We start from the raw sequence: 27,705 nt of genomic DNA, 5'->3' as shown, positions 1-27,705 counted from the left end.
GTAAGATGGGGCAAACTGATGAAACAACACCAGTACATTGACTATATTTTCTCAGTTTCTAAGACAGGGGTCTTCAATGTTTTTCAGGCCAAGGACCCCCAAACTGATAGAGAGATGGAGCAGGGACCCCCTATTATATATAAACTGGAGGAGTGCAGGAGGTTTGGAGGGACAGGTCCAGGGTAGTCTCGCGCTGTGAGTGAACCGGTGCCCAGCTTGAGAGCTCCTATGTGTCGCTGAATGTGTGCATTTCTGACTGAAAGATAACATCTTCTGCCTCCATTTATCCATTCGCTAAAATATGTTGGATTCATGTTAATGTGTATTTAAAGACATTTAAATTGGTGGGAAAAAAATTGGGGAAAAAAGAATTATGAAAAATTGTCTAATCAACCAAAAATTTCACGGACCCCCTGCAGTACCTCCGCGGACCCCCTGTTGAAGACCTCTGCTCTTAGACATTTGCTGCTTTGTCATAATGTTGGTGAATAAAATGTAACTTATAATATTGTGTATATTTACAAAATACAAGATTTATGCCATGTCTCTCCAGAAACAGTGTCCCTTTTCCTCTGATAATTCACTGAACACCTTGTCAACATTTCTATAAGCACCATTTCTTTGGTAGAAAGAATCTCTTGACTTTGGTTGGTTATTTTCTGATACTGTGACGGCCACAAACCTCTTCTGTGTTGGGCTGGAGGCAGAAATCTTAAAACATTGACAAATACAATAAAACATATACACTGTAAAATACATTTACAGTTATTGTTTTGGCAGAAGTGACTTAAAAGGTAAGGTAAAAGGTATTACTAAAACAATTACAAAAAAAATAATCTTTTGTTGGTTGAATCAACCAATCCTTTAAAGCAGCAGTTATTCACTTTTGAATTGTCATGAAGTCGGGAGACTGACAATTAAAGACTGAGTATACCTGAGGCTACGTACACCTTCTGCATCTAAAAGTTGGTTGTATGTGGTGCATGTAGAAGTCAGGTAGACCAGGTAAAGTAGTCAATATGCCATTCTGCAAGTGCATGTAATACAAATCACTGCTTCTCTGAAGCACTGTGATGTGTTGACATGAATCCTTGTCCTTGGGAATTTCATCCTGGACCTCAGAATTGATATCTAATGCCAGCTCCATTTATGTAGTGAGGTGGATAGTAAGAGTAACGTCATGGTGGTGGATGGAGTATGTCAGATCAGCATACAGCAGACTGGGGTTGCTTTCAATTAACATTCATGCCTTTTGCTGGCGTCTTGCCCTTTTGTCCTCATCAGTCAGGGCAAAAACTTTCAACAAGTTCTTCACAAATAGAAAAGGCATTAAGACAGGTATAAAAGAAATATTAGACAATATAAAAAGATAGAAATACATAAAAATAAAAAAAATTTAAACGTAAAACTGAGCAATTCAATAACATTTTTCTTAGAGCGCTAAATCACAGCAGTAATATCAGGGCACTTAACATAATAAGGATGAGACCTTACAACATTATAGAGAGAAGCCCAACATGAGCAACATTTACAGAACAGGAATAAACCTCAGACAGCATCAGGCTCAGAGGTGGGCAGCCATCTGCCCCGAGCTGTTGGGGTGAGGGGAGAGTGTAAAGGGAAAAGAACAGCATAGAGAGACAACAAACAGTAAAAACTGTGCAAGTTGGTGGGGCCAGTGAGCTCAAATTAGAAACATGTGGCTACAATAGAGGGAGACAGGGCAAGGAAGAAGAAGCACAAACTAGCAATATTCATGTAAATATATATTAACAAGCAAAGCTGCTCCCTTGTTTTATTTCTCTATCAAATAAGCCTAAAGTTGGAATTCAGGGACTATACTGAAATGTATGTCTCTGTTTTTTTCTCTTCTGCACGTAGGCTTCATCTGATGGAAAAACATATTGCTTTATAGAAATGTTTTAGGTAAAATGTGTATTTTCATTTTTGCGAAGAGTAAGATGAAAAAAAGTGAGACATGCCTGCAAAAGTTTTACTCATGTATTTGATTCATGTATTTGCATGTATCCCTTGTTCAACCATGCAAGATGTTATCCCTGTTATGAGACATTGCCATACACTTCCCAGCAGTGTGTTAGCAAAATTCTGCTCAGGGCTGCGGTTGTGTCTAATTTTGTGGATCCACCAGTTATGATAGCCAGCCCATATATATCCTTAACAGTGATGCAACATGAAGTGCAAGAACTTTTTAGCTCCACTCAAGTTCGAACAAGTAGCCTGTAGTTGGCAGCCTTTGTGCTCGTCGCCTTTGTTTTGGGTGTGTTTTGTCTTGTGGAGGCCCAGATAGGGACTGAGTGAACTGTGTGTACACTGCACAATGAGGCAGAATGTGCTTATGCAGCTCTGAGTGATGGAGCCAGCCCTAACGTAGGCGACCCTAAAAGAGGAGAGATTTGTACCTTTGTTTTTTTGGTACATTGCCACATGGGAGTCGTGGTCACAAACTTATTCTGCTGGCAGGCAGATTAATCACACCAACTCAAAGATTTTTCACAGACCTCACAGATATAGCCAGGTGTTGCCATGACAGATCCACTGCTTTGTACCCAGGTAACAGATGACTCAGCATCCCATATTAGGTCCTGTGTTTTTTTGCATTTCAGAACTTCTGACTCATTGAAGTGGTAGTTTTTGGTCAGAGTAATGATAAGTGATACAGAGCAGTGTGCGCCAAGACCACCAGAAACAAGAACAGTTTGTATCCACAGGCTGTCACTCTACTCAACACATAACATGTGCAATATCACTGGACCTTTTTGCACTACACCGAACCATTGTTTAGGTGTATTTATGTTTCTTAACTGTATAAAAGTCTATTTATGTTTTGTATGTCTATTTATAGCTGTCTATTTTTGTTTTTTGCACAATGAGAGAAAACAATCAGAGTAAAATTCCTTGTATGTGTTAACATACCTGGCCAATAAAGCTGATTCAGATTCTGAGTTCTGGAGTTTCCTTTTTGGTTACTAGCAACCATTCCTTCATTTTTCTAAAATTTGAGCCAAAATCGTTTAAAACATGTTAACTTCTGGACCATGTATTTAGTACTTGACAGGCTTTTCTGGTCGTTCAACCTTTGCTCTGCATGGAAGGAGTTTTTCGGGCCTTTGCAGACTGGGTTTGGTCGGGACGCGACCGGACACGCCTCTCCGCCTGAATGCGGATGTTCCTTCAGCCTATATAACAGGCCTGAGTGCAGGCAGCGGCGCACCTTCTTCACACCCAGCATCTGACTTCAGTCCTCAACAGGTAATACAAAACTTATTTTTCCCTATCTGTAATGACAAATAATTGTGTTGAATGCTTTTGAAAAGTTTCTGTAGTTTTTCACATTGCATTCATAAAACTGCAACAAGTCCCTGCAAGGCTCATCCTACATCGAGGAGGTCTGCCTGGTTTTACATGATTGGGAAGAAAATAGCATAATATGTTTGGATGTATTTTAAGTTGTAGGCCATTTAGGACATAAATAATGCATGCATACATTTATTTATTTATTTTCACCTGGTTACTAGCCAATATGACTAGAGGAGAAAAAAAATGTTGTTTCTTGCATCAAACTATACTGTATATATCTTTATTTCCCACTGTTGGGTGTGAAATTCACAGGGTAAAAATGTCATTAATTAATTTTTGCCAGTGGGGAGTGACTCTTCATTCCTCCAAATATCACATTGGCACTTACTTTGCAGTTTGGCAGTAGGAAGAGAGGACACACCCTTGTAGATCAGGTTATTTTTTTTTACTGAGCACATACTATAGATCACTACAAGTACCTGTATACAGGTTAAGCAACAGATGCTGCAAAATAAATGCATGATGAATCTTGAGCAAACAGAACTTTTAATTGAAATTGAATAAAGCAAAACAATGCACTATTGAAGAAATAGTATAACTGCTTGATTGAAGTTATTATTTCTTTTTTGACTTGCATATCACGTGACGATAAAAAAGAAAAAGGGATCAGCAGCTTTTCCTCAGTCAAATTGATGACTGAGGATAACAAGTGGTGATAACTTGACCTCAAGATTATCAGGGCCTGATTTCAAACCTGCATAAAACTAATCAATACATTAATACATTTTTGTCAGAGTGATGGGTTATACTCCAAAATGTCAGAAAATAGTGAGAACTGTCAGTTACAATTCACTTAGGCCCAAGGTGATGTCATCAAATTGCTTGCTTTGTCCAATTAATTGTTCCGAAGACAATCAGTTTCACAAAAAAAGCATTAACTCCTCTCATTCCATAACAGCGACTACAGAGAATTTCCTGCAATTATAATCAAAACGTTAACATTCTATCAATCAAGAAGTGGATTAATCAGTTGATTGTATGAAACTGTTAACTCCTGTATTTTAAGGCTAGTTATTTTCCTTGCTGTGACCTGACAGGTTACTTGTTAATGAAAGCGTGTCTCCTCTCAGACCACCAGCACTATGGCGTACAAAGAGTTTGAGAGCGCAGGGAAGAAGCCCGGCCTGCAGGTGTGGCGGGTGGAGAAAATGGAACTGAAACTCGTCCCTACTGAACTCCACGGAGACTTCTACAATGGAGACTCTTACATCGTGCTCTGCACCACCCTGGCTCCTTCCTACAACGTTCATTCATGGATTGGTATTGGATTTTTTGCTATCAACCTTAAAGCAAACTTAGAGTTGTAACAAAATTAAATTGCCCGATTCTTTCTCTATAAACTCTGTTTTTGTGCAGGCGCTCACTGTTTTTTTTGCTGTTCTGTCAGGTGATGAAGCTTCCAAGGATGAGAGTGGGGCTGCTGCCATTTTGATAACACAGCTGGATGACCATCTAGGTGGAGCTGCAATACAGTTCAACGAGTTTCAAAACCGAGAGTCACTCACCTTTCTGAGCTACTTCAAATCTGGCATCAAATACAAGGTGAAATATGCATGCTTTCATGGTGGTATAAATCATATACAACATATATTTTCAACAATACCAAAGAGATATTAATTAATTACTTTGTACCAAACAACAAAAGCAAATCTTGAGCTCACGAATGAAAATATGAATGACCTAACCTGAAGGGGTTGTGTGAGTATTGTGTTTATATAGGAACAGTTTGGAGTTATGGCAGGTTGTCCCCTTGGGTTTCCCATTAAAGGTTTCCATGGAGAGCTTGAATCAGTGAACACGGTGAGCAGTAATACGCTCTCTTAATGCCAAAACACCAAATGGCGTCAGATGTTTTAATCTAAAGTAGCCATTAGGAAACAGAAAAACAGTCTTGTGTTTCAGTACCACAGGCAGTTTAACTATGAAGTTGAATTACTAATCTTAAATCAGAATTAGATTTATTGCTTATTAGGTTTTCATATAGAAGGACTTGCATGACTATCAAACAATACAAGAGAAAGGACAATTAACTAATGAAGTGAAAAAAATATAACTGCTAATCAGGAGACAAATATAGATAAAATTGTGTGCAAGTGAGTGTCTGCTATAGAGTCGATGTCTGTGAGGTTCCTGCGGCCCTTTTAAAGATTTGTTTTTGGGCATTTTTGCCTTGTATTAACCGTAACAGTGAGAGACATAAAAATAAGGGTGGGCGAGTGACATGCAGAAAAAGAACAGCTGGACAAGTTAAAACCACACTTAACAGAAAAACAAACATCTGAACAAACATTAGCATAATAAAAAGCATACTGCAACCAGCCAACAGGATGAGATCGAGATGTTTTGGAGTTGTTATATCGTCCATCTTTATAAACAGTCTGTTGTGGCCCAAAGTTGCACAAGTGTGATGAGCATCTCGGTACCTCATGGAGGAAACTTGGAATTTATTTTTTGGAATATGCTCATTCAGGCCAACTTTCATTTGACTGAAAGAGGTGCCATCTTGTAATCTGGTATCCAGTTCTCCTTAATACACCCATGGATTTACCAGGGTACTTCCTCTCACTGAGCGCTGCATAAAGAACACAGTTCTAATACTGAGTACGATTTGTCATTTGGAAACAATCCTTAGAGGTTGTTCTCCATGTTGACATTGTTGCATCACATCATTTCTGCAGATTTGTCAGTTGCAAATTAGTGCTGCATATCTCCTAATTAACCACACCCAAAGGTGTTACACCAAATTGTTAGACCAGTTTGAGATGACCTTTGTTTGTGACATGGTGCATTATCATGCTAGGGGGAGCTATTAGAAGATGGGCTGCAGCATCCATACTGGATAGCTGTGTCATTCGACCAAGAAGATTCCCCACACCATTACTCCATGAAGGTGACTCTGTGTGAGCACAGCTCAGCTCAACTGGGCAGAGGAACATGGCTCCTAACCAGGTTTTAGAGCCCTCCATGAGCGGGGATCCCAAGTTCAGAACCGCAGGCGAAGCATAGAGTCCAGAGACAGGTGAAATTGTAAAAAAAAAACACGTGCTCTTAATGACATTAAAACTTATGGTTTTACAGGTGTTATGTGCTAGATCATTTTGTGGACAAGGGCATTTACTTCCTAGAATAGCTGGTTGCAGAGAATCTAAAACCAATATAAAATAATGTTTAAATCAGTGCAAGGAGCCACAAGCAAGGTTTTAAATAGTCTTTTGTAGTCTTTTAATTGTTGCTCAAACAAACAAGTCAGCATGAGCTTTAGATGTAAAAGGATTTTGTCAAGTCAGAACTGAATTGTCAGAAAGATATGTGGGAAGATAATTAGAGCATACAGACATCAGAGTGGTGTCAGTCTTCTCATCTAACTCATTACAAGAAAGCAAATAAGCAGTTTTCTAACATGTATTCCTTTAATACTTGGCTTTTCTTTCAAATCTAAATACCATGCAGCTGTTGTTTATGGAATAGTTTGACTTTTTTTTACAGAAAGGTGGAGTAGCCTCAGGCTTCCAGCATGTGCTGACCAACGACACCTCTGCCAAGCGCCTGCTGCATGTTAAAGGTCGCCGGGTGATCCGAGCCACAGAAGTGGACATGTCATGGCATAGCTTCAACAAAGGAGACTGCTTCATCATTGACCTCGGAGAGGTGATCTAGAATAGGAACTATGTACCCAAAAAAGTGTTGCAGTGTTTAACTAAAATTAATTTTCATCTTCTTTTCCTCGACCACTCTCTGTGGAATGATAGGACATCTACCACTGGTCTGGCAGTGAGTGCAATCGCTATGAGCGCCTCAAAACAACTCAGATGGCCAAGGATATCCGTGACAATGAGAGAAATGGCCGTGCCACCATACACATGATTGATGAAGGTTCTGAGCCAGAGGCTGTCATTAAAGTGAGCTTGGACTTATTTTCTTTCTTTTTTTACAATTTTGAATATGAAAAAAATTCTGGGAATGATTGTGACTGTGATAAAGAATTTATCAGAGTCCTTTGAAAGCTAGGAATTATCTTAAATACAGAGTGTTTATTTTTAGGAACTCGGACCCATGCCCACTCTCCAACCAGGAAGCTGTGATATAACTGCTGAAAGGACCAAGAAGAACCAGGCGTCTCTTTATTTGGTAGATACACACATATAGTGGGGTCCTAAAGTCTGAGACTTCGAGTCAGGAGACTTTTATTTTACATTCATTTTGAACTTGATGCAATTGTTTTTATTACAAATGATGACGTAGGCTTAACAGTTTGAGTACTTTTTTTTTTTTTAAAAGATGCACGTAAGTTTCAGAATATCTTAGTACTTGTTTGCCCCCCTTTTGCTTTAATCGCAGCAGCACTCCAGCTGCATGGAATTCACAAGTTGTTGTGGCGTTCCAATGTGTCAAAGACCTTGTTGTGATGTCAGGAATACCTGACTTTCTCAGTATTCATGTTCTCCATAAGTGGGTTTGAGGTCAGATGACTGGAGGAAAGTCCATGACAGTCAGTCCTCCTTGGTCTTCTTTTTTTCAACTTTGAGCGTGTTTGGCCTCATTATCCTGCTGAATATTTCTCCACTCTCTCTGTGGAGAAATATAATATATCTCTGAAGAATGAAGCGCTACTTCTCATTGATCAGGGTGTTGTCAATTCAGGGGAGATGTTCAATACCAGAGTAGGAAAAACCCATAGACTTGAATATTTCCTCAACCATTATTTCACTGTGGGTTTGATACACTTCAGTACCATCTTTACTGACTGTTTATCATCCTCTATAAAATGCTAGTATGTCTTAACCACCCCCAGCGTTTATTCTTGTTTCCCCTCCTGAGACATGATTAAGAGACACTACTCCACCCCTGAGACCACTATTAAACAGCCTTCTTTTGACAGGACGTTGGCTGATTGAAGGCAAACTTTTTATCTGTAAAGAAGTTACTTTACTACCTCTCAGTGAACGAAGCTTGATGTATTGACCTTCTGATGTCGTGGTTACATTCTGCCTCATCATGCTTTGGATATAGCTGCTCTCATTTCTACAAGGTGTTTTTGAGTGGCATGCAGTGGCCCCTCAGATACCTTCAGACTAGCCATAATTTGATGCTAAGAAAGCCTTTCTTTGCTTAAAATAACAATCTGATTTATGACACTTTCATTAGTTCTGATGCCATGTTTCCCACTATTACAATGCAATAATAGTAACTTGAGCTATTTTTTTTTTATAACAGGTGAACAATGACTACAAGTTGATTCACTTGAACATGCCTCTGATGAGTCGATCACATCAAATCAGACCTTTTGCACAAAGGAGTTAAAATTGGCATTCCCACAAATTTGCTTCTGTTTGATTGCTGACCTGTAGATAGTTTGAATCTGAAATATTTCTTCTTCATATTACATGTCAGAACTTCTTTTGTTTTTAAATGTTGAAATATCTACAGATTCAGATGATAAATGTAGATGTTTTGGATCATCCCTCTTCATTATAGATTTCTGATGCTGCTGGCTCCATGAAGACAACTCTCGTGGCTGATAAAAACCCCTTCAAACAAGACCTGCTCTCCATGAGTGAATGCTACATCTTGGATAACGGAGGAGATAATACGATTTTTGTCTGGAAAGGTAGTAGACTTTTGGACATTTCATTTCTGCGATCTTTGTTCTTTGCATACTCTCTTTTTAGCATATTTATTAATGTTGAGTTTGTTCATAGCAACAAGTTGTCAGCACTCTGACTCTGATTCCTCTTTATTTAAAAATAAATGAGTAATTCATAGATCTTACCAGAATTGGACATTTTTAACCACTGCACCACACCCCAAACTGCAGGGCCGAATGCAAATACAGATGAGCGCAAAGCAGCACTGTCTGCCGCAAACAAGTTCATCAAGGACAAGAATTACCCCACAAAAACTCAGGTAATGTCATCAAGTCTGCCAGCAGAACTTCATCCTTCCTGTCGTGTTTTCCTATTAACAGTATAAATATACTTGCTCTCCTATGTACTGTCTTCCTGCCCTGGACAGGTCCAGGTAATACCAGCAAAGAGTGAGCCTCCCCTGTTTAAGCAGTTCTTTTTTAATTGGTTGGACAAGTTTTCCACATGCTCTGGTCAAACCTATACCATCGGTCGCATTGCCAAGGTGGAACAGACTCCCTTCGACTCCTCCAAACTCCACAGCAACAACCTCATGGCTGCCCAGCATGGCATGGTGGATGATGGCTCTGGAAAAGTCCAGGTATGGTCACGAACTTATCTACTGTTATGCTTTATCTTCAAATATCAATGTGTACATGTGACAATGGTGGGTGTCTGTAGATTTGGCGTGTGGAAGGAAGTGATAAAGCACCTGTGGACCCATCCACCTATGGACAGTTCTTTGGAGGTGACTGTTACCTGGTGCTGTACTCCTACAACGATGGAGGCAGACAGAAGCGTATCATCTACACTTGGTGCGTGCATCCTTTTTTAGCACAGTCTGTACTCCACTGCCCTTTATTTAGGAAAATTAGTCAAGTGAGCATAATACAAGCTTAATAAATAAAGGTTTTGGAAATAGATTGTGACAGAGCAAAGTGCAGAGCATACTACTTTTATTGTGCCATGATTTTTAATACAACATCATGCAATAGCAGCACAAACAGCAGCAAAATATGCAGTAATGTGAAAGAGTACACCTCATGGAAATCTTTGACTTTTTTTGACAGAAGTGGACAAGCAAACCTTTGAACTCGTTGATACAGTGCCTACAGATAAAGATGGGACATTTGAACAATACCACAAAATAAAATTATGTTTTTCATTCATTCATTAAGTTAAAGGATCAACATTTTTTATATTCTTCTGTGGAAAAAGAAAGCACACCCATGACCCCAGACCCGAATACTGCCCCCTTTAGCTATTTGTAGGCATTTTGCATTTTTCACCAGTCTCTGACATCAGCTTGCGGATATTTTTGACCACTCTTCCATTCAAAATTCCTTCAGGTCCAAGATGTTTGAAGCTATTCTTGAATGCATGCTGGTCTGACAGACTGATGGGCACAGCATGGCTAAAATGTATCACCATCTGAACACTCAAAAAACATGTGGAAATACTGTTTGCCTTGATTTACTTTTTTATTACATGGAGAGCATTTTGAACCTCTCATACAAATTCTAAAATTTAAAACCAACTGCCCATTGAGCATTGAGCATTGGACATTGAGCTTTGGGCGTCATCAGGTCAAGGACTTTTGTAAATCAGCATTGCTTTTTAGACTTAAAAGTGAGTATCGCCATTCATTTTGTTGGAAGTTTAAAGGAATTCTGATAATAACACTGCAGCTTTGCTGTAGGCAAGGGCAGAAGTGCACTCAGGATGAACTGGCGGCTTCAGCCTTTCTCACTGTCAACCTGGATGATTCCATGGGTGGAGCAGCTACACAGGTAAAATATTTACTGTAAAAAAAATGTTTTAACTACAGTAGGCTATTACTCAGGTTTGTCAACATCTTAGGAAATATGTTTACTCCACAATAGTATGTGAAAAGAATGATGGCACTCATTCATCTATTAATATATGAAATATGGAGCTAGTTTGTGGTAGAGCCTTCAGACAGCACCAGACTAGTTGTTTTCCCCTGTTTCCAGTCTGTAGCATAGGTAAGCTAATCAGCTGCCAAATGGACAAATGTAAGAGTGGTATCCATCTTCTCGTCTAACTCTAAGCAAGACATTTGAAGAACCCCCTAAGTATCTAACTATTCCGTTTATAACTTATTCAATTCAAGCATAGCAGGGACAACTTTGATCACCCAGGACTTCATTCAACATGAAGGCTGAGCTACTGCTGTGTCTCTGCAGGTTCGGGTCACTCAGGGCCAAGAACCCCCTCATCTTGTGAGCTTGTTTAAGGACAAGCCTTTGGTCATTCACCAGGGCGGGACATCCCGTAAGTCTGGTGACAGCCAGCCTGGCAGTACACGTCTCTTCCATATCCGCCAGAGCTCCACCAAAGCCACACGAGCTGTTGAGGTCAGTCTCATTCATTACATTATAACACATGTAAATAAAATGATGCTCTCTAATTAACAGTTGAGACCATTTCTCTCTTTCTTTGTGTCTCATGATCCAGGTGGAGCCAACTGCTGCCTCTCTGAACACTAATGATATGTTTGTGCTGAAGTCACCTGATTCCCTTCTGCTGTGGAAGGGACAAGGAGCAAGTCCTGAGGAGATGACTGCCGCTAAGTATGTTGCCAGCCTGCTTGGAGGAACTGCCACTGAGGTGGAAGAGACCAAGGAGCCAGGTGAGTGCTAAAAACAGAGCTCTGATCTCTGTAAGACAGTGGTGTAGAATATTTCCTGTGAAAAAATGTGGTTCTTTCCCTGTTGCTAGCGGGTTTTTGGGCACCACTGGGTGGGAAGAAGGACTACCAGACCTCCAAAACCCTGCAGAAAATGGTCAGACCTCCACGACTGTTTGGCTGTTCAAACAAGACTGGCAGGCTGATTGTGAGTATTCAAGTTTAATGTATTAAGGTGAAGTAGCTACTTATTAAATTTTGACATCATGTTTCTTTTTTTTACCAAAAATTTGTACTATATAAAAATAAACACTATGTATGTGTGCTTCTCAATATTTAGGCAGAGGAGGTACCTGGTGACATCACACAGATCGATCTGGCAACCGATGATGTCATGATTCTGGACACCTGGGATCAGGTGTGACACCACTCTTCAATGTCTTCGTTTATGCTTGTGTATATCTCTTTTTATTCCTCTCTTGCTCTAATTCACTCGGTTATTTCTTTCACCAGATCTTTGTTTGGAAGGGAAATGATGCTAATGAGGCAGAGAAAACTGGATCATCTGAGATCGGTAAGTCAAACAAAAGCATTTGAGATGTGCAGAAGTTACATATGATCTCAGTTCACAAATATGTCCTTGTTTTCCTTTCAGCCCAAGACTACATCAATTCAGACCCCTCTGGCCGCCGTGGTATCCCCATCACCACCATTAAGCAGGGAGAGGAGCCACCTTCCTTCACCGGCTGGTTCCATGCTTGGGACCCCAAGATGTGGGGCTAAGATCTTCTGAAGTGTGTGCAAGCCCGTACCTAAAAAAACAAGTAGAAAAAACACAAATAAGTTTCATCTGCCAAACCTTAAAAGTCTGAATGCTTAACAACTATTTTGGATTTAAAAGCATTATCGACATGTAGGACATCGTGAGTTTAGAATTTTAAACTTCTCTATAGATGGATGGCAGCTTGTAGCTGCATTGAGCAATAAAGACTTGACATTTTGCAACACTGTTTTTAGAATAACACAACAAAGATTAAAATAATTACATAAGAACAAAAAGACAGAATCTTACTGTTCAGAATCTCATATTGAACTTTTGTTGTAAAAGTTTTGTCATTCTCTTCTTTGCTCATCAATAAACGGACAAGTTTTTAATTCAATTCAATTCAATTCAATTCTATTCTATTCTATTCTATTCTATTCTATTCTATTCTATTCTATTCTATTCTATTCTATTCATTTAGCACCAAATCACAACACAGGTTATTTCATGGCACTTAACGCCTTAAAGTCCTTACAGCAGAATTTTACAATATTATACAGAGTAACCCAACAATTCAACAATTCCCACATAAGCTAGGAGGGGGGAAAAAAACTCCTCTTTAAGGAAGAAAAAAACAACAGAGGGAAGGAAAAACTCCCTTTTCACAGGAATAAACCTCGGACAGAACCAGGCTCAGAGGTCGGCAGCTATCTGCCTTTACCGGTTGGGGTGAGAGGAGAGCAGAGAGAGAAAAGAACAGCATAGAGATACAAAACATGAACTGTTGGTGGGGCTGGCAATCACAGAGCAGAGACATGCAACTCCATGGCTGGGTACATCTGCAAAAGAAAGAAGAGAAACTACGCGAGCGAAGGAACTGAATGGAGAGGCAACAGACAATAAGCAAAAACTATGGGAGAGAAAAAGCATGAAGTTAATGGAATGTAATGGTGAGTTTTGAGTTACAGAGAGTGAAAGAGTAAGAGAAAAGAAGCTCAGTGCATAACAAGCTCCCCCAGCAGCTCAGGCCTATAACAGCATAACTAAGGGTTGGTTCAGGTCCACCTGAGCCAGCCCTAACTATAAGCTTTATCAAAAAGAAATGTTTTGAGTCTAACCTTAAAGCTAGAGAGGGTTTCTGCCCCTCCAACACAAACTGGGAGCTGGTTCCACAGGGGAGGAGCCTGAAAACTGAAGCTCCGCCTCCCATTCTACTTCTGGAAACTCTAGGAACCACAAGTAGACCAGCGTACTGAGAGAGAAGTGCTCTGCTAGGATTATATGGTTCTATAAGATCTCTAAGATATGATGGAGCCTGGTCATGTAGAGCTTTGTAAGTCATCAAGAGAATTTTAAATTCTATTCTTGATTTCACAGGAAGCCAGTGAAGAGAAGCTAAAACTGGAGAAATATGATCTCTCTTGCTAAATCCTGTCAGTACTCTTGCTGCAGCATCTTGGATCAGCTGCAGGGTTTTTAATGAGTAATTTGGACATCCTAACAGCAAGGAATTACAATAATCTAGCCTAGAAATAGCAAACGCATGAATGAGTTTTTCTGCGTCACGCTGAAGAAGGATTTTCCTGATTTTATTAATATTACGTCGATGAAAGAAGGCAGTTCTGGAGATTTGCTTTATATGGTGGCTAAAGGACAAATCCTCATCAAATATGACTCCAAGGTTCCTCACAGTTTTGCTGGAGGCCAAGACAACGTCATCCAGAGTAACTAAGTGATTACAGAAAGAGTTTCTGAGGTGTTTAGGACCAAGTACAATAACTTCTGTTTTGTCTGAATTTAGAAGCAGGAAGTTTTTGGTCATACAGGCCTTTATGTCTTTTAGACAGGCTTCAAGTTTTACTAACTGATTAGTTTCATCTGGTTTTATAGAAAGATATAGCTGAGTGTCATCTGCATAACAATGGAAGTTTATGCAGTGCTTCCTGATGATATCTCCTAATGGAAGCATGTACAAAGTAAAAAGTATTGGGCCCAACACTGAGCCTTGTGGAACTCCATAACTAACTCTTGTTTGTCTGGAAGACTCATTGTTGACATGGACAAACTGGAATCTATCTGATCTATCTATCAGATAGATTGGTTGAGGTTAGGGTTGGAGTTTGGCTGTCCACAATACTGAGGCTGATCTTGTCTGATGTCTGACGTGAGCGTATTGCATCACTTCCTGTCTACAAACATTGTGACTAGTGTTACTTCTCTGCTATTTCAGCTTCTTTTCCTGAATTATACGCATCTTAACTCTCTCCACACTTCTTCTAATCTCAAGTTCAAACTCACGTTTGCTCTTCTTGAGCAATTCTACTGTTAAATCTTTGACCAACGTTCACTTAACTTGGCGTTTTGGTGCTGCTAGCTTAGCAGTCAGCAATGGCTTCCCTCTCTCCCTCCACCTCTTCTGGTTTTTCCTGCTCAGTGTGTGATATGTTTAGTCACAACCCTGTCTCCCTTAATGATAATGGTACCTGTAATAAATGTAGTGTAGTTCGGGCTCTGGAGGGTCATAGAATTAGAGTCGCGGCTGTGCACCATGCTAAATAACCAGCTAGCCGTAGGAGCTCCTCAGGGAGCTGCCCAGGATACAGGCCGAGTCAGCCGGTCCCTTTTTGAGTGAATGAGTTGTACCATGGAGACAACTTCCTCTGGTTCATGACTCTCTTCTTCAGAGGGGCGACATCATCTAGAGTTGTAGCAGAGATGCTGCAGTGTTTTCTACCAGATGATCCACTTGTGTGGGACTAAGATCAACGTAGATGTCTTCCACTGCTTTAACACACGGCATCGAAGAGGATAAACATGTAACTGCTTCCTTAAACTTGGCCACGGCATCATCTGACAGACATCTACTGTAGTGGGATTTATTCCTACATGCTGTGTCGTCCATTATTGTAACTTCAGATGTTAATAAGAAGTGGTCCGACAAAACAGGGTTTGGAGAGACTGAGACTTCCAGATGAACTCCTCCGATGAACTCCTCCGATGAACTCCTCCGATGAACTCCTCCACCTCCCTGTTGGTCAGCATGAATCCAACCCGATGAGCCTCCAGAGCCCCGAGGTACTGAGGTACAGTACTCCGAGGTACTGAGGTACAGTACCCCGAGGTACTGAGGTACGGTACCCCGAGGTACTGTACCCCGAGGTACTGAGGTACTGTACCCCGAGGTACTGAGGTACGGTACCCTGAGGTACTGTACCCCGAGGTACTGAGGTACTGTACCCGAGGTACTGTACCCGAGGTACCCCGAGGTACTGAGGTACGGTACCCCGAGGTACTGAGGTACTGTACCCTGAGGTACTGTACCCCGAGGTACTGAGGTACTGTACCCCGAGGTACTGAGGTACGGTACCCTGAGGTACTGAGGTACTGTACCCCGAGGTACTGAGATACTGTACCCCGAGGTACTGAGGTATGGTACCCCGAGGTACTCCAGGTACCGTTCTCGTTAAAGGAGGCCGGGTTCTAACTGAACATGTCACTGACCATGTTGGACTCGGTCTCCTGCTAGTACAAAGCCAACATGTGTCAGCCTCCAGTCCTGCGTGATCTTTAATGAGGCAACAGGAGAAGATGTCAGGCTTCAAGGTATTTATTTAACAGCAGAACAACCAGTTCACAGAGCTCTGGGTCCAGACGATGTTTCTCTGACCACAACAGAGTATGTGTCCGTTCATGAAGTCTGACTGACTGTCTCTCCCTGACCGTCTTCTTGTAGTAAAAACACAGTGCCTTGTGCAGTTGAGCTGTCCTCTGTTGATGTGTTGAGGGGGTCGTCTTCAGCAGCTTGGTCCTGTTTTAGGACTCAGAAGAGATCAGAACAATAGGAGGTGAAACTAACGGTGGTAAACCAGCCGTACCGTACCGTACCGTACCGTACCCGGTGGTCTTGTTGTTTTTGAACAGCAGTAAACTGACCACATCAGTATCGCTGACCTATGTCGGCACAGCCTGTTGCATAGCCTGAGGAGTAAGAATTGATTAATACGAGATTGCATATCAGAAATATAATATGGCATACATATATTGTATTGTAAGCAAAGACTAGCATATAATAGCACAGCAGGAACAACATGGGGCAGGAAGACGTTGCTAACTGCTAAGCTAGCGGTACCGAAACACCAAGTTCGTGAACGTTGGTCAAAGATTTAACAGCAGAACTGCTCAAGTAGAGCGAGCAGAGTTTGAACTTGAAACTAAAAGAAGTGCAGAGAGATTACGGGACGTTTAAGTCAGGAAAAGATGATGAAATATCAGAAGTAACGGAGTGACAACTTTTGTAAACACGAAGTGACGTAATTACGCTCGCCGAACGTCGATCAAGGGGCGTGGCTCAGCCGTCATAACTGGAGGGTGAATGGGCGTGGCCTATTCCTTATGACGCGGCATCAGGATGTGTCTTTTCTCGTATATTGAGTAATCTCACGTACAGCTTGGTTGGCCAGTTTTAATACATACAAGGAATTTATTCTCAGTGTGCAAAAAAATAAAAACAGACAGACATCAATAGACATAAACAGAAATAGACATATATACAACATAGAAATAAAGAAACAAATATATACATATCTACACAGCCATGAGTTTACTGAAACAGTATGAAGAAAGGAAAGTTACACGTTGTGTAAAGCAGAATGAGAGGATATACCGTGACTCAGAGAAGGACATTGAACGTTTGAGGAAAAAAGTATTTAATACCAAGAAACATACGGATAAATTAATAGAGGAGTTAGAAAACATTGACGCAGGACAATGTGGCGACGATTATTACGACATAGTGGCTGATTTAGAAAAACAATTTGCAAGTAGCAGTAAGACTCTGGAACAAGTTGGATCAGAGTGTGATAATGATTTCCCTGATTTACCTCAATTCCAGAACAAATTCACAACACTGAGAAAAGATGTTCATGTAAAAGACAATGAGATTAAATTACTGAAGAAAGATCAGACAGAACTAAAACTGAAAATTATTCAGTTACAAAACAAGAATTCCTGTCTCAAAGAAGAGACGACCGATTTGTTTAAACGTTTAGATAAAGAAAAGAAATCATTGCAATTAAAATGCGATCAGGGACAAAAGGATCTCTCCAAAGCTCAAAAACAGATAGAGAAACAAAATGAAATAACAACAAAACAAGCTGTTGCTGTAGACAAGTTGATTGAAGCAGTGAAACCACCACCACCACAGGGAGTCCACGTTACACCCATCTCTAAACATCCCCATTTTCAGACCATGATGAAAAAGCATGACAAACACATTTTTACTCTTGAACAGGACAGACGTGTTAATCAGGGAATAGTGGACGATCTCCAGAAGGAGTTAGAGGCTGAAACAGCCAGAGAGAAGACTTTAGAAGGCAAGGACAAAAAGACGAGGAACGCATCCGATACGTTGCTTATCAGAAACCTGAGGATGGAGAATACAAGTCTTCAAGCCCAACTTGAAAACCTCAGGGCACGTTCTCAAAATGTGGCTCATGTGAGAACGCGTATATTGAAATTGTGAGCCAAAGAACAACGTGAATTTGAGTTGTCACCTGAAAAATATAAGCACAAAGAAACTCCCTTAAAATTAAATTACAAACCAAATCCAGATTGATTTCCTCCCCAGCTGCAATGCATTGTGTTGTACCCCCCTCCCCCTTTCATCACGTTGGATCTTCTCCCCACTTCTTTGACTCCTTCCAGCCGTGTCTTCTCTCAACAGAGTCCCACATCACCTTCTGTGACCACAACAAGGTTTGATCCTGCTGCTCAGCTCCTCTTCAGGGCTTTTATTTCTGAGGCTGTGGGTCCAGATCATCTTCATCTTTCATTTGTTTTCTCCGGGTGCTCCGGTTTCTGAAGAAAAACAACCAGTGATTCAAAATGTAAAAAAAATTAAATATTATCTGTAAATATTATTCTTGTTTGTTTGTTTGTTTGTTTAAATCCTTGCACTGTTGTTTAGTTAGTTTTAATTTAATATTATTCTATTTTATTGTATATATATTGTGCATTTTTACTCTTGTTTTATATCTTTTCCTGTACCTACATGCCTATAAAAAGTATTCACCCCCTTGGATGTTTCACCCTTTTGTTGCTTTTATACATGAAATCATGGTCGATATAATTCAGCTTTTTTGACAAGAATTTGCAAAAAAACCAACTCTAATATCAAAGAGAAAACAGATTTTTACAAAATAATGTCAATTAATTAAAAATATATAAGGTAAAGTAAATGATATCATAAATATCCCCCCTTCAGTCAGTATTTAGTAGATGCACCTTTGGCTGCGGTCACAGCAACTGAGTCAGTGTGGATGTGTCTCAATCAGGCCGCCACATCTGGACTCTGACATTTTCCTCCATTCTTCCTTGTAGAACAGCTGAAGCTCCGTCAGGTTGCTCGGGGATCGGCCGTGAACAGCTCTTTTTAAGTCCAGACACAAATTCTCGACTGGATATATTTTTAATTAATTGACATTATTTTGTAAAAATCTGTTTTCACTTTGAATTGAAAGAAGCAGAAAAGCCAAATTATATTGACCATGATTTCATGTATACAAGCAACAAAAAGGTGAAACATCTGAGGGGGTGAATACTTTTTATGGGCATGTATAATGCTGCTGTAGTGAAAGAATTTCTCCTTGGGGGATTAATAAACTATCTATCTATCTATCTATCTATCTATCTATCTATCTATCTATCTATCTATCTATCTATCTATCTATCTATCTATCTATTATCTATCTATCTATCTATCTATCTATCTATCTATCTATCTATCTATCTATCTATCTATCTATCTATCTATCTATCTATCTATAAAAAAAAGCAGTGTGGAGTCGGGGTCACATGTCGGGGTCACGGGACCACGGTCCTCCCCAGCCGGCGGGGTCTCCGGTCTCTCTCCCCACCTGTCTCCAGGTTCTGCAGCTCCAGCCGTCGCGGTGGTCACTTTGGTTGTGGTCGGTACGGCTCGGAAGACGGTTTTAGATCGGCTCGTTAAACGTGCAGCTGCTGTGTTGTGTGTCAAACGGCCTCGTCCAGACCGACAGCGGTTCTTCAGGCTCATTGGACCCAACAACACTGAACAAACTGCTTTGGCTGAAGTCTGGTGGAGCCGAGGGAGCGAGCTGGTGGCCGGCAGTGGGAGAAAGGAGGAGAGCTGGTGCTGCAGCTGCTGGACCTGGGGGGCCGTAAAGAAAGTTATTCAACTTATAAAAGACGTTCTGTACACCGAGATGGTTTTTAATACCGTAAATAAAGTTATTAAACTTATAGAAGTGTTCCCGGGCTTCTTTTCCAATGACCGCCCGTTTAGTGGAGTTGATCGGCCTCCCTGTGGGGCCTGAAGTGGCAGCATGCTTCCCAGCCTGTGAAACGCGCATGCGCAGGAAGATTTAAACCGCGTTTAAAACTTTTTTTCGCAACACATTTATTTTATTTACTTTGAATGGCTTCAGTGTTTTACAGTCATTAGATACACAAATAATCATTGAATAAAAATGTTGTGTTGATAAATAAAAGAACATGATCATATGTGTGATTATTATATATCCAACCAAACACTTTCCGCTTCAGATACCAAACATGTTTTTCATAAAATAAAATAAAATCCCTGATTTTACCATACACTGCCTCAAAAAGGGTAAACTAAAGCAATACTATTTTAAAATCAAAGAATACTTTTATTCATCACAGCACAAAAATCAGCAGAGGTAGACGCCTAGAAACTGTTTCTGTCCTCTCTCTGTTTTCTGATACCTTCTGTCCATTTTAATATTCCACCCAGTTCACTCGCTAAAGTCAATAAGCCTCATTCACCAACCTTTCTTAAGAAGAAATTTCTTCTTAAAACCCTCTGACCACCACACACACACTGACCACCACACACACACACACACACACACACACACACACACACACACACACACACACACACACACTGACCACCACTCACACACTGACCACCACACACACACACACACACACACTGACCACCACACACACACACACACACACACACACACACACACACACACACACACACTGACCACCACACACACACTGACCACCACACACACACACACACACACACACACACACACACACACACTGACACACTGACACGCTGCCTAAATGAGACGTTTGATGCAGCAGCTTGTCTGCAGTGACTTCATGGTGTTCCAGAGATGAATACGTGTCCTGTTGTTGAAGCTCCATCTGTGGTGGCTGCGGTCCTCTTTCATGTGTCCGATCTCTTCCTGCATTTTGAACTCTTTTGTTCTCCATCCATCTCTTGTTGTGGAGGTTCAGCTGTGGGCTCGTTAGCTTCTCTGTTGTTGCTTCTTGTGGCTGCAGCTCTGGTCAAACCTGTCCGTCTCTATTTCAACTGGAGCCGTGCGATCAAGGTGATGTGGCTCCGCATTGTTTTGTTGGAAAATCTGAACTTTGAGTCCTCACAGGTTCTTCATGCTTCGTCAGTCTGTCTCACTGAGTGTGTGCCTTCTGTCCTGTTGTCCTCCGTCAGGTCTCTGTCTCAGGACCGCAGCAGTCCGTCCCCGTGGACAGACCTCCTCACTCAGCCGCACAAACACAAGGAGCTGGCCAACTACTGCAGCCTGCTGCAGGAGCACTACCACCAGAGCTACGTCAGGGGTGAGCTGCTCCCAACACGCACCCTGAATACTGCTGACAGCTGACTCACACAGTTTTTACCCTTTTATATCTTTAGTCTGTAACCCACTTTATTAGAATACAAACCTGAAATCTCTCATTTACAGAAGCATTCGGTCTCCAATCTGCAGTCAGATCCTGTTCTCTTTACCCACCTGTGTGCGGTGCACTCAAACTCTTTTCGTGGTGTTGTGTTGCAGCCTCATGCTAACATTGTTTCTGTAAGTTTTTACTTTGATGCTGTGAGCTGTGAAAACGTACGAAGACAGACGACATCCTCAGCAGTAGTTCATCAATCAGGCCTTCGTGGTGCAGCAGCTAGAGGAGGTTAAAGAGTACCCATACTGATCCAAGGAAACCGTCAGGACACCACAGGAGGGGAACATCTGTAGAGAGGCGTGAAGAAGTCTGATGGAGCTTCACATGTGACAGGAGGAGTGGGATTAACTTATCCAGGCTTTTAAAGCTGTAGAGGTTTCTACAGTCTGCTGAATTAATGGTCTGAATACTTTTGTTCTTGAGAGATTTCAGTTTTTGATTTTGAATAAATATGCAAACACTTCTAAAAACATGCTTTTCCTTGACATTATGGGTTATTGAGAGTAAAATCATGACAATATATTTTAATTACATCCATTTAAAATCAAATCTACAGCACAATAACGTGTGTAAAACTGAAGGGTTTAAATAAACCTGAAGTTAACTGGACGTTTGCTGAATTATTACAAACAGATTCTTTATTCCCGTCAACCTCAGATTAAAAATGTGTTCATGCTAATTTGTAAATGTCTTCAATGTCAAAATGCTATAACTGCTAAACATGAACATGCTAACATTATCATTGAAAGTCTTTCACTTCACAGAGCTGCTAGCAGGGCTGTGCTCTCTCAGGCTTGTTCAAAATAAGATTCAGTAATTTCCTAAATCCTCTGCTCACCGTGATTTTCCTTCTCCAACATTAAACTCCAACAGCAGGAATAATGAATTTCACTCTGGTTTCCTCCCTGTGCTCCTCAGGTGTGTATCGCAGCCTGCAGCAGTCCTACAGCATCAGCTCCCCGGATGTCCTCATGGCCATGGACTACTGTGAGGAGTCCCTGCAGGAGATTGACATCACGTCCTTCCTGCAGACCCTCTGTGGACACATCCGGGTCTTCAGGGAGCACGGCAAGGCTCCGGGCTGGGGAGGACATACAAAGCCTGCGAGGAGCACTGCCACCTTCATCATTGGAGAGGCCGAGGAGGAGCAGCCAGAGGACAGGGCTGCCATGGCCTCCTCATGCAGGTGAGAACAGGATTCAATAGTACAGCCTGTCTGCTCCCGACAATTCCTACTGGTGTCAGTCTGCCTTTCTTTCCTATCCATACAACCATGAACACTGAGTTCAGACTCCAGGCTGACTGAGGTCTGCTGCCAGTGTCCTGTGACCTAACACAGCTGTTAATGATGTGATATTTCTGCTGTTAGTGTTGACATGGAGGACGTCAGTGAAGCTGAATCTAGAGGGAAGTCCTCTGCTCCTCCATCTCCACTGATCCCACAGTTCCCTCTGAACCTGCTCCAGTCACAGCCCAGGTGTGAGGTGTATCCAGACCTGCACAAAATAATCCAGGTAATGTCTGAAGTCCTCCAGTCAAATGGTTTATACCTGTTCCAGACTTTGTTATTCCTTTCTTCTTCGACTTGTCTCCTAATAACCAGTGAGTTCATGAGCGAATCAACTAACAAGGTTTAAGTGATGTCATTTATATTTTCTAATAATCATCTGACAGGATAAATTCATGGAGATCCTGTCTCAGTATTTCAAAAGTGTGCCCTCCAATCCACACTACTTCTTCTACTGCCCACCGTCCACCAAGAAGGAGGTGAGCTCGTTTTACATGTCTTACTGTTCACGTGTCTCCTCTCCTCTCCTCTCCTCTCTTCACTGGCTTCCTGTGAAATCAAGAATAGAATTTAAAATTCTCTTGATGACTTACAAAGCTCTACATGACCAGGCTCCATCATATCTTAGAGATCTTATAGAACCATATAATCCCAGAAGAGCACTTCTCTCTCAGTACGCTGGTCTACTTGTGGTTCCTAGAGTTTACAGAAGTAGAATGGGAGGCGGAGCTTCAGTTTTCAGGCTCCTCCCCTGTGGAACCAGCTCCCAGTTTGTGTTGGAGGGGCAGAAACCCTCTCTAGCTTTAAGGTTAGACTCAAAACATTTCTTTTTGATAAAGCTTATAGTTAGGGCTGGCTCAGGTAGACCTGAACCAACCCTTAGTTATGCTGTTATAGGCCGAGGCTGCTGGAGGACCTCGTTACAGGCTGAGCTTATTTTCTTTCCTCCTACTCTTTAACTGACTCATACCTCACCATCCTTTTCTCTCCCATAGTTTCTTATTATTATCTGTTGTCTCCATTCAGTTCCCTCACTCGTGTAGTTTCTGTTCTTTCTTTTCCAGATGTCCCGTCATGGAGCTGCATGTCTCTGCTCTGCGCTTGTCGTCTCCACCAACAGTTCTTCTCTTCTATCTCTATGCTGTCCTTTTCTCTCTCTGCTCTCCTCTCACCCCAACTGGTCGAGGCAGATGGCCACCCACATCTGAGCCTGGTTCTGTCGGAGGTTTCTTCCTGTCAAGAGGGAGTTTTTCCTTCCCTCTGTTGGAGGTTTTTCTCCCTTAAAGAGGAGGGTTTTTTTCCCACCTAGCTTATGTGGGAATTGTTGAATTGTTGGTTTCTCTGTATAATATTGTAAAGTCTTGCTGTAAGGACTTTAATGTGTTAAGTGCCATGAAATAACTTCTGTTGTGATTTGGCGCTATATAAATAAAGTTGAATTGAATTGAATTGAATTGAATTGAATTGAATTGAATTGAATTGAATTGAATTGAATTGAATTGAATTGAATTGAATTGAATTGAATTGAATTGAATTGAAGTACGATTTGAACCAGTCTAATGCAGTTCCTTTGATAAGCATAACATCTTCCAATCTCTGTAATAAAATCATGTGATCAATTGTATCAAAAGCAGCACTGAGGTCTAGAATTAGAATGAAACTCATTATTTTCTAATTGGATTGTTTATTCAAACAAGAGCATGAGCTTTTGCTGTCAAGTCTAATCCACATAATACAATTGATGGCAACAATGACTTTGTTATCATTAGCTTAAATCCAATGAAAGTAATCCGGCCATCTGCGCAAGTACAAGCTGACTTGCAGATCAATGGATTAAGGAGTCTTAAATCTTAAAACGGTCTTCATGCCTGTGTCCTCCCTTGTATTGTTCTCTTTCATTTCCTTCTGCTGGAGCTGCAGGACTGACATTAACCAGGCACAATGGCAAAGAAGGTGGTTCTAATCACAGGCTGCTCCTCTGGAATTGGCTTCGCTTTGGCTGTGCGCCTCGCAAAAGATAAGAAGAAGAGGTTCAAGGGTAATTTCTTTTTATTGGCTTTGTCTAAACTTGCTGAGGTAGAAAACCTGATTTCTGATAGTGTTAGGTGTAAAAGAAGAACAAGAAATTAAAGAAACATCGCATGTGTTTGTACTGCACACGTGTCACATTGTTGAAGAAGAAGAGAATAGAGGAGAATAGAGGTCAAAAAGGATAGGATACATACGTTTTCTTTTTACAAAAATTGGGGAGTTTGAATATTTGGATGAGCAAGAAAAAATGTCATGAATGTCTTTTGTTTTAGTGTATGCCACCATGAGGAACTTGAGTAAGGGTGAGACACTGATTGCGGAAGCAGGTCGAACTCTGGGCAGCACCTTAGAGATCAAGCAGCTTGACGTGTGTGACGAGGACTCCATCAAAGCCTGTGTGGACAGCCTGCCTGACCGCAGGGTGGACGTTCTCAGTAAGTCTGCACTGTTTGGTTCAAAGCAGACAGAAAACAAATTGAATCTTACAAATGCAGCTTTAAGGAGAATTATTGTTGCAGCTATGCATATATTTATACTGTAAATGCCTTGATAACACTTCTTACCATTCTTAAATTCCTCTCAGTAAGTAATGCTGGAATGGGTCTGATTGGACCCATCGAGTGTCAGTCTATCGATGAGATGAAGACTGTCATGGACACCAACTTTTTCGGGCTCGTGCGACTACTGAAGGAAGTTCTACCTGACATGAAACGGAGGAAAAAAGGACACATTGTGGTCATCAGCAGTGTCATGGGTATTCAGGGTGAGGCGCCATGGCTTCTTTTCACCATAAGAGCACTGGTTTAAGATAAAGTGTCTTAACAGTGTCTCTCTCTGTTTTAGGAATGTTATTCAATGATGTCTATGCAGCATCCAAATTTGCAGTGGAAGGCTTTTGTGAGAGCTTGGCAGTACAAGCCCTGAGGTTCAGTCTGAAGTAAGATTTTGATTCTCTTACACTGCTGCCCCTGCAGAGCACAAAGACATTCTCCTTCACGGCTAACATGAAAAGACCTGTAAACCAGCCCTTGTCTATAATTGGTACATCAGTGTGGTCATATTGCACAGCAACTTGCTTCACTGCTGAGAGGAAAGTATGTGATGAAAACCCCAACCATAGCACACCCTGGTTTTAAGCAAGTTCCAACATAACATCATTCAGTAACTTCTTATTAAAAGGATAGCTATGCAGGGCGGTTTCAAATAGGAGCAGAGAAAGAGGGGCATGCATTAAACACCCAAAAATGCCATTGCAATATATTAAAAGTAATATTTGTTTACCCTTGAAGTTGGTATGCGGCATTTCAGTTTCTTATTTGGAGGTTGGTTACGTTTGTTCTGTGCTTCTTCTCCTGTTCCTTCTTCAGAATCAGCCTGATAGAGCCAGGTCCAGTGATAACAGAGTTTGAACGGAAGGTTTATGAGGAGGGTTTGAAGATTGATCTGAGCAGAGCTGACAAAGTGACAGCCAACATGTTCACAAACATCTACTTGAAGAACTACAAACAGATGTTTGAATCTTTTGGGCAGACTCCACAGGATGTAGCCGAGGTATAGTATTGTTCAACCGCAAACATGCTTCATCTTATTATATGGCATTAATTAACAACATGAACATGAATTAAAACTCTGTAACATTAATTGATGCTCTGCATATAGAGACAAATTGTATGGAAATGTGGTTTATGTTTGCGTTTTCCTTCCAGCATACCCTCCAGATTATCACCATGAACAATCCCCCTTTCCGTCATCAAACAAACACCCTGTACACCCCGATGACCACACTTAAATATACTGACCCCAATGGTGAACTTCCAATTGACGCATTTTACAAGATGGTGTTTGAACACGACAAGGTCTTCAACGCCAGCCTGAACTTCATCAAGCTTTTGCGCTGGAGAAGTCGGAAGAGATTTTCCTTGGACAAGGAAAAGGGCACCTGAGAGATGCGTTTGTTTTCAAGCATTTTTCCTTCCTTTTGTAATTAAATGCTAAAACAAATAAAGAGATGAAATATAAATGAAAAGTCATTTTGTGGTAACGATTTGCGATCTCTTCACATGTAAAGCGCTCGCTGCAGATTTTAAACCACACCCTGCTGCATTCAACTGACGACCATAACAATCTTAAGTCGTTAAGCCTCTAGGCACTACATTACACAATTAGTAAGTAGTAAACAAAATTATGAAAGCCAGTGGCAAATGCATGCATCGGGTGAAGTAGTAGAAAAAAAAGGATAAAGAACAAGTGGTCATTAATAATTAAGTCACTGGCTGTTAACTTGTGGAAAACCTCCACACATTCATTTTGAACAGTACCTGTCACCCGCATCAAACCCGAGAGAGCGCCTACAGCCTTATTGAGGACTTTTATGTGTGTGTGTGTGTGTGTTTTTTTAAAGACATCACTTTTGCTCACCATATTCTTGGTGTCGGTGGTGTCCTGTTCACAATGTGGGCTTCATTGACAATTGGAATACTTTCTGGGGAAAACCTGTTCTGATCCGGAGAGATGGATTCATCCTACTTTGGATGGTGCAGTTTTTCTTTCTAGAAACATGGCCATGTCTCTTAATACCCCTTAAAACAAGACATCCCAGGGTTGATACCAGGACACAGAGTTCCAGTCTTACACGCTCCTCTGCAGCTTCTTCAGAGCTGTCACTCACCGAAAACTCTTAACATCCCATAAAGGTTGTGTCTGTTCCCAGACCACCTATACTTAAAAAATTCAACAAAAGATGTATCAATAGAAATTTGATACAAATTAATCCTACCAACCTAATGGGTCAAAACAATATGACAATTAAATGCGGACTATTAAATATCAGATCTCTGGTCTAAATCTCTGTTAGTAAATGACTTGATAACTGATCATCAGATTGATTTATTCTGTCTCACAGAGACCTGGCTGCAACAGGAAGAATATGTTTGTATTAATGAAGCAACTCCTCTGAGTCATGTTAATTTATCATATTCCTCGAGATTCTGGCCGAGTAGGAGGAGTGGCAGCAATCTTCCACTCAAGTTTATCAATTAATCTGAGACCTAAATTTAGTCATAATTTATTTGAAAGTCTGACTCTTAATCTCTCACACCCAAATTGGAAAGTACAAAGACCGATTCTATTTGTTGTTGTTTATTGCTCACCTGGTCCTTATTCAGAGTTTCTAAACTGAATTCTCTGACTTTTTATC

General features: G+C 41.0%; 3 protein-coding genes across 3 annotated transcripts; all 3 read left to right on the top strand.

The window, feature by feature from the left end:
* The first annotated feature begins 3,241 nt into the window (after nt 1-3,241).
* Nucleotides 3,242-12,812, top strand: scinla (scinderin like a). The gene is made up of 17 exons (XM_069703954.1): nt 3,242-3,270; nt 4,449-4,638; nt 4,766-4,920; nt 6,865-7,026; nt 7,128-7,277; nt 7,420-7,506; nt 8,854-8,986; nt 9,194-9,282; nt 9,391-9,603; nt 9,684-9,817; nt 10,702-10,792; nt 11,210-11,380; nt 11,481-11,655; nt 11,745-11,860; nt 11,993-12,070; nt 12,166-12,226; nt 12,308-12,812. Exons 2-17 carry the CDS (start codon nt 4,461-4,463, stop codon nt 12,433-12,435), a joined length of 2,121 nt encoding a protein of 706 aa, XP_069560055.1. The 5' UTR covers nt 3,242-3,270; nt 4,449-4,460; the 3' UTR covers nt 12,436-12,812.
* A 7,988-nt stretch (nt 12,813-20,800) lies between these two features.
* Nucleotides 20,801-24,694, top strand: LOC138624064 (KICSTOR complex protein SZT2-like). Its single transcript, XM_069703940.1, has 5 exons — nt 20,801-21,073; nt 22,109-22,376; nt 22,560-22,704; nt 22,865-22,957; nt 24,656-24,694. Exons 1-5 carry the CDS (start codon nt 20,830-20,832, stop codon nt 24,692-24,694), a joined length of 789 nt encoding a protein of 262 aa, XP_069560041.1. The 5' UTR covers nt 20,801-20,829.
* On the top strand, nt 24,645-26,452 carry LOC138624075 (retinol dehydrogenase 8). The gene is made up of 5 exons (XM_069703960.1): nt 24,645-24,943; nt 25,093-25,272; nt 25,353-25,446; nt 25,877-26,060; nt 26,216-26,452. The coding sequence occupies exons 1-5, from the start codon at nt 24,766-24,768 to the stop codon at nt 26,450-26,452; spliced, it is 873 nt and encodes a 290-aa protein (XP_069560061.1). The 5' UTR covers nt 24,645-24,765.
* The last annotated feature ends 1,253 nt before the right edge of the window (nt 26,453-27,705 follow it).

The sequence above is a fragment of the Brachyistius frenatus genome, unplaced genomic scaffold (genome assembly GCF_029030835.1).
Source record: "Brachyistius frenatus isolate BFR_SWC_R1_liver_20210118 unplaced genomic scaffold, ASM2903083v1 Contig_49, whole genome shotgun sequence".
In the NCBI taxonomy this organism is placed as follows: domain Eukaryota; kingdom Metazoa; phylum Chordata; class Actinopteri; family Embiotocidae; genus Brachyistius; species Brachyistius frenatus.
This window is presented reverse-complemented; position numbering and strand designations above follow the sequence as displayed.

Excerpts from the sequence above, each read along its gene's own strand:
- LOC138624075 (XM_069703960.1), top strand. The coding sequence starts at position 24,766 with ATGTCTTTTGTTTTAGTGTATGCCACCATGAGGAACTTGAGTAAGGGT. Across the intron at positions 24,944-25,092 it reads CCGCAGGGTGGACGTTCTCA|TAAGTAATGCTGGAATGGGT; the intron begins GTAAGTCTGCAC and ends AATTCCTCTCAG. Across the intron at positions 25,273-25,352 it reads CAGTGTCATGGGTATTCAGG|GAATGTTATTCAATGATGTC; the intron begins GTGAGGCGCCAT and ends TCTCTGTTTTAG.
- LOC138624064 (XM_069703940.1), top strand. The coding sequence starts at position 20,830 with ATGTGGCTCCGCATTGTTTTGTTGGAAAATCTGAACTTTGAGTCCTCA. Across the intron at positions 22,705-22,864 it reads ACCTGCACAAAATAATCCAG|GATAAATTCATGGAGATCCT; the intron begins GTAATGTCTGAA and ends ATCATCTGACAG. Across the intron at positions 22,958-24,655 it reads CACCGTCCACCAAGAAGGAG|AAGAAGAGAATAGAGGAGAA; the intron begins GTGAGCTCGTTT and ends ACATTGTTGAAG.
- scinla (XM_069703954.1), top strand. The coding sequence starts at position 4,461 with ATGGCGTACAAAGAGTTTGAGAGCGCAGGGAAGAAGCCCGGCCTGCAG. Across the intron at positions 11,861-11,992 it reads ACAAGACTGGCAGGCTGATT|GCAGAGGAGGTACCTGGTGA; the intron begins GTGAGTATTCAA and ends CTCAATATTTAG. Across the intron at positions 12,227-12,307 it reads AACTGGATCATCTGAGATCG|CCCAAGACTACATCAATTCA; the intron begins GTAAGTCAAACA and ends TTTTCCTTTCAG.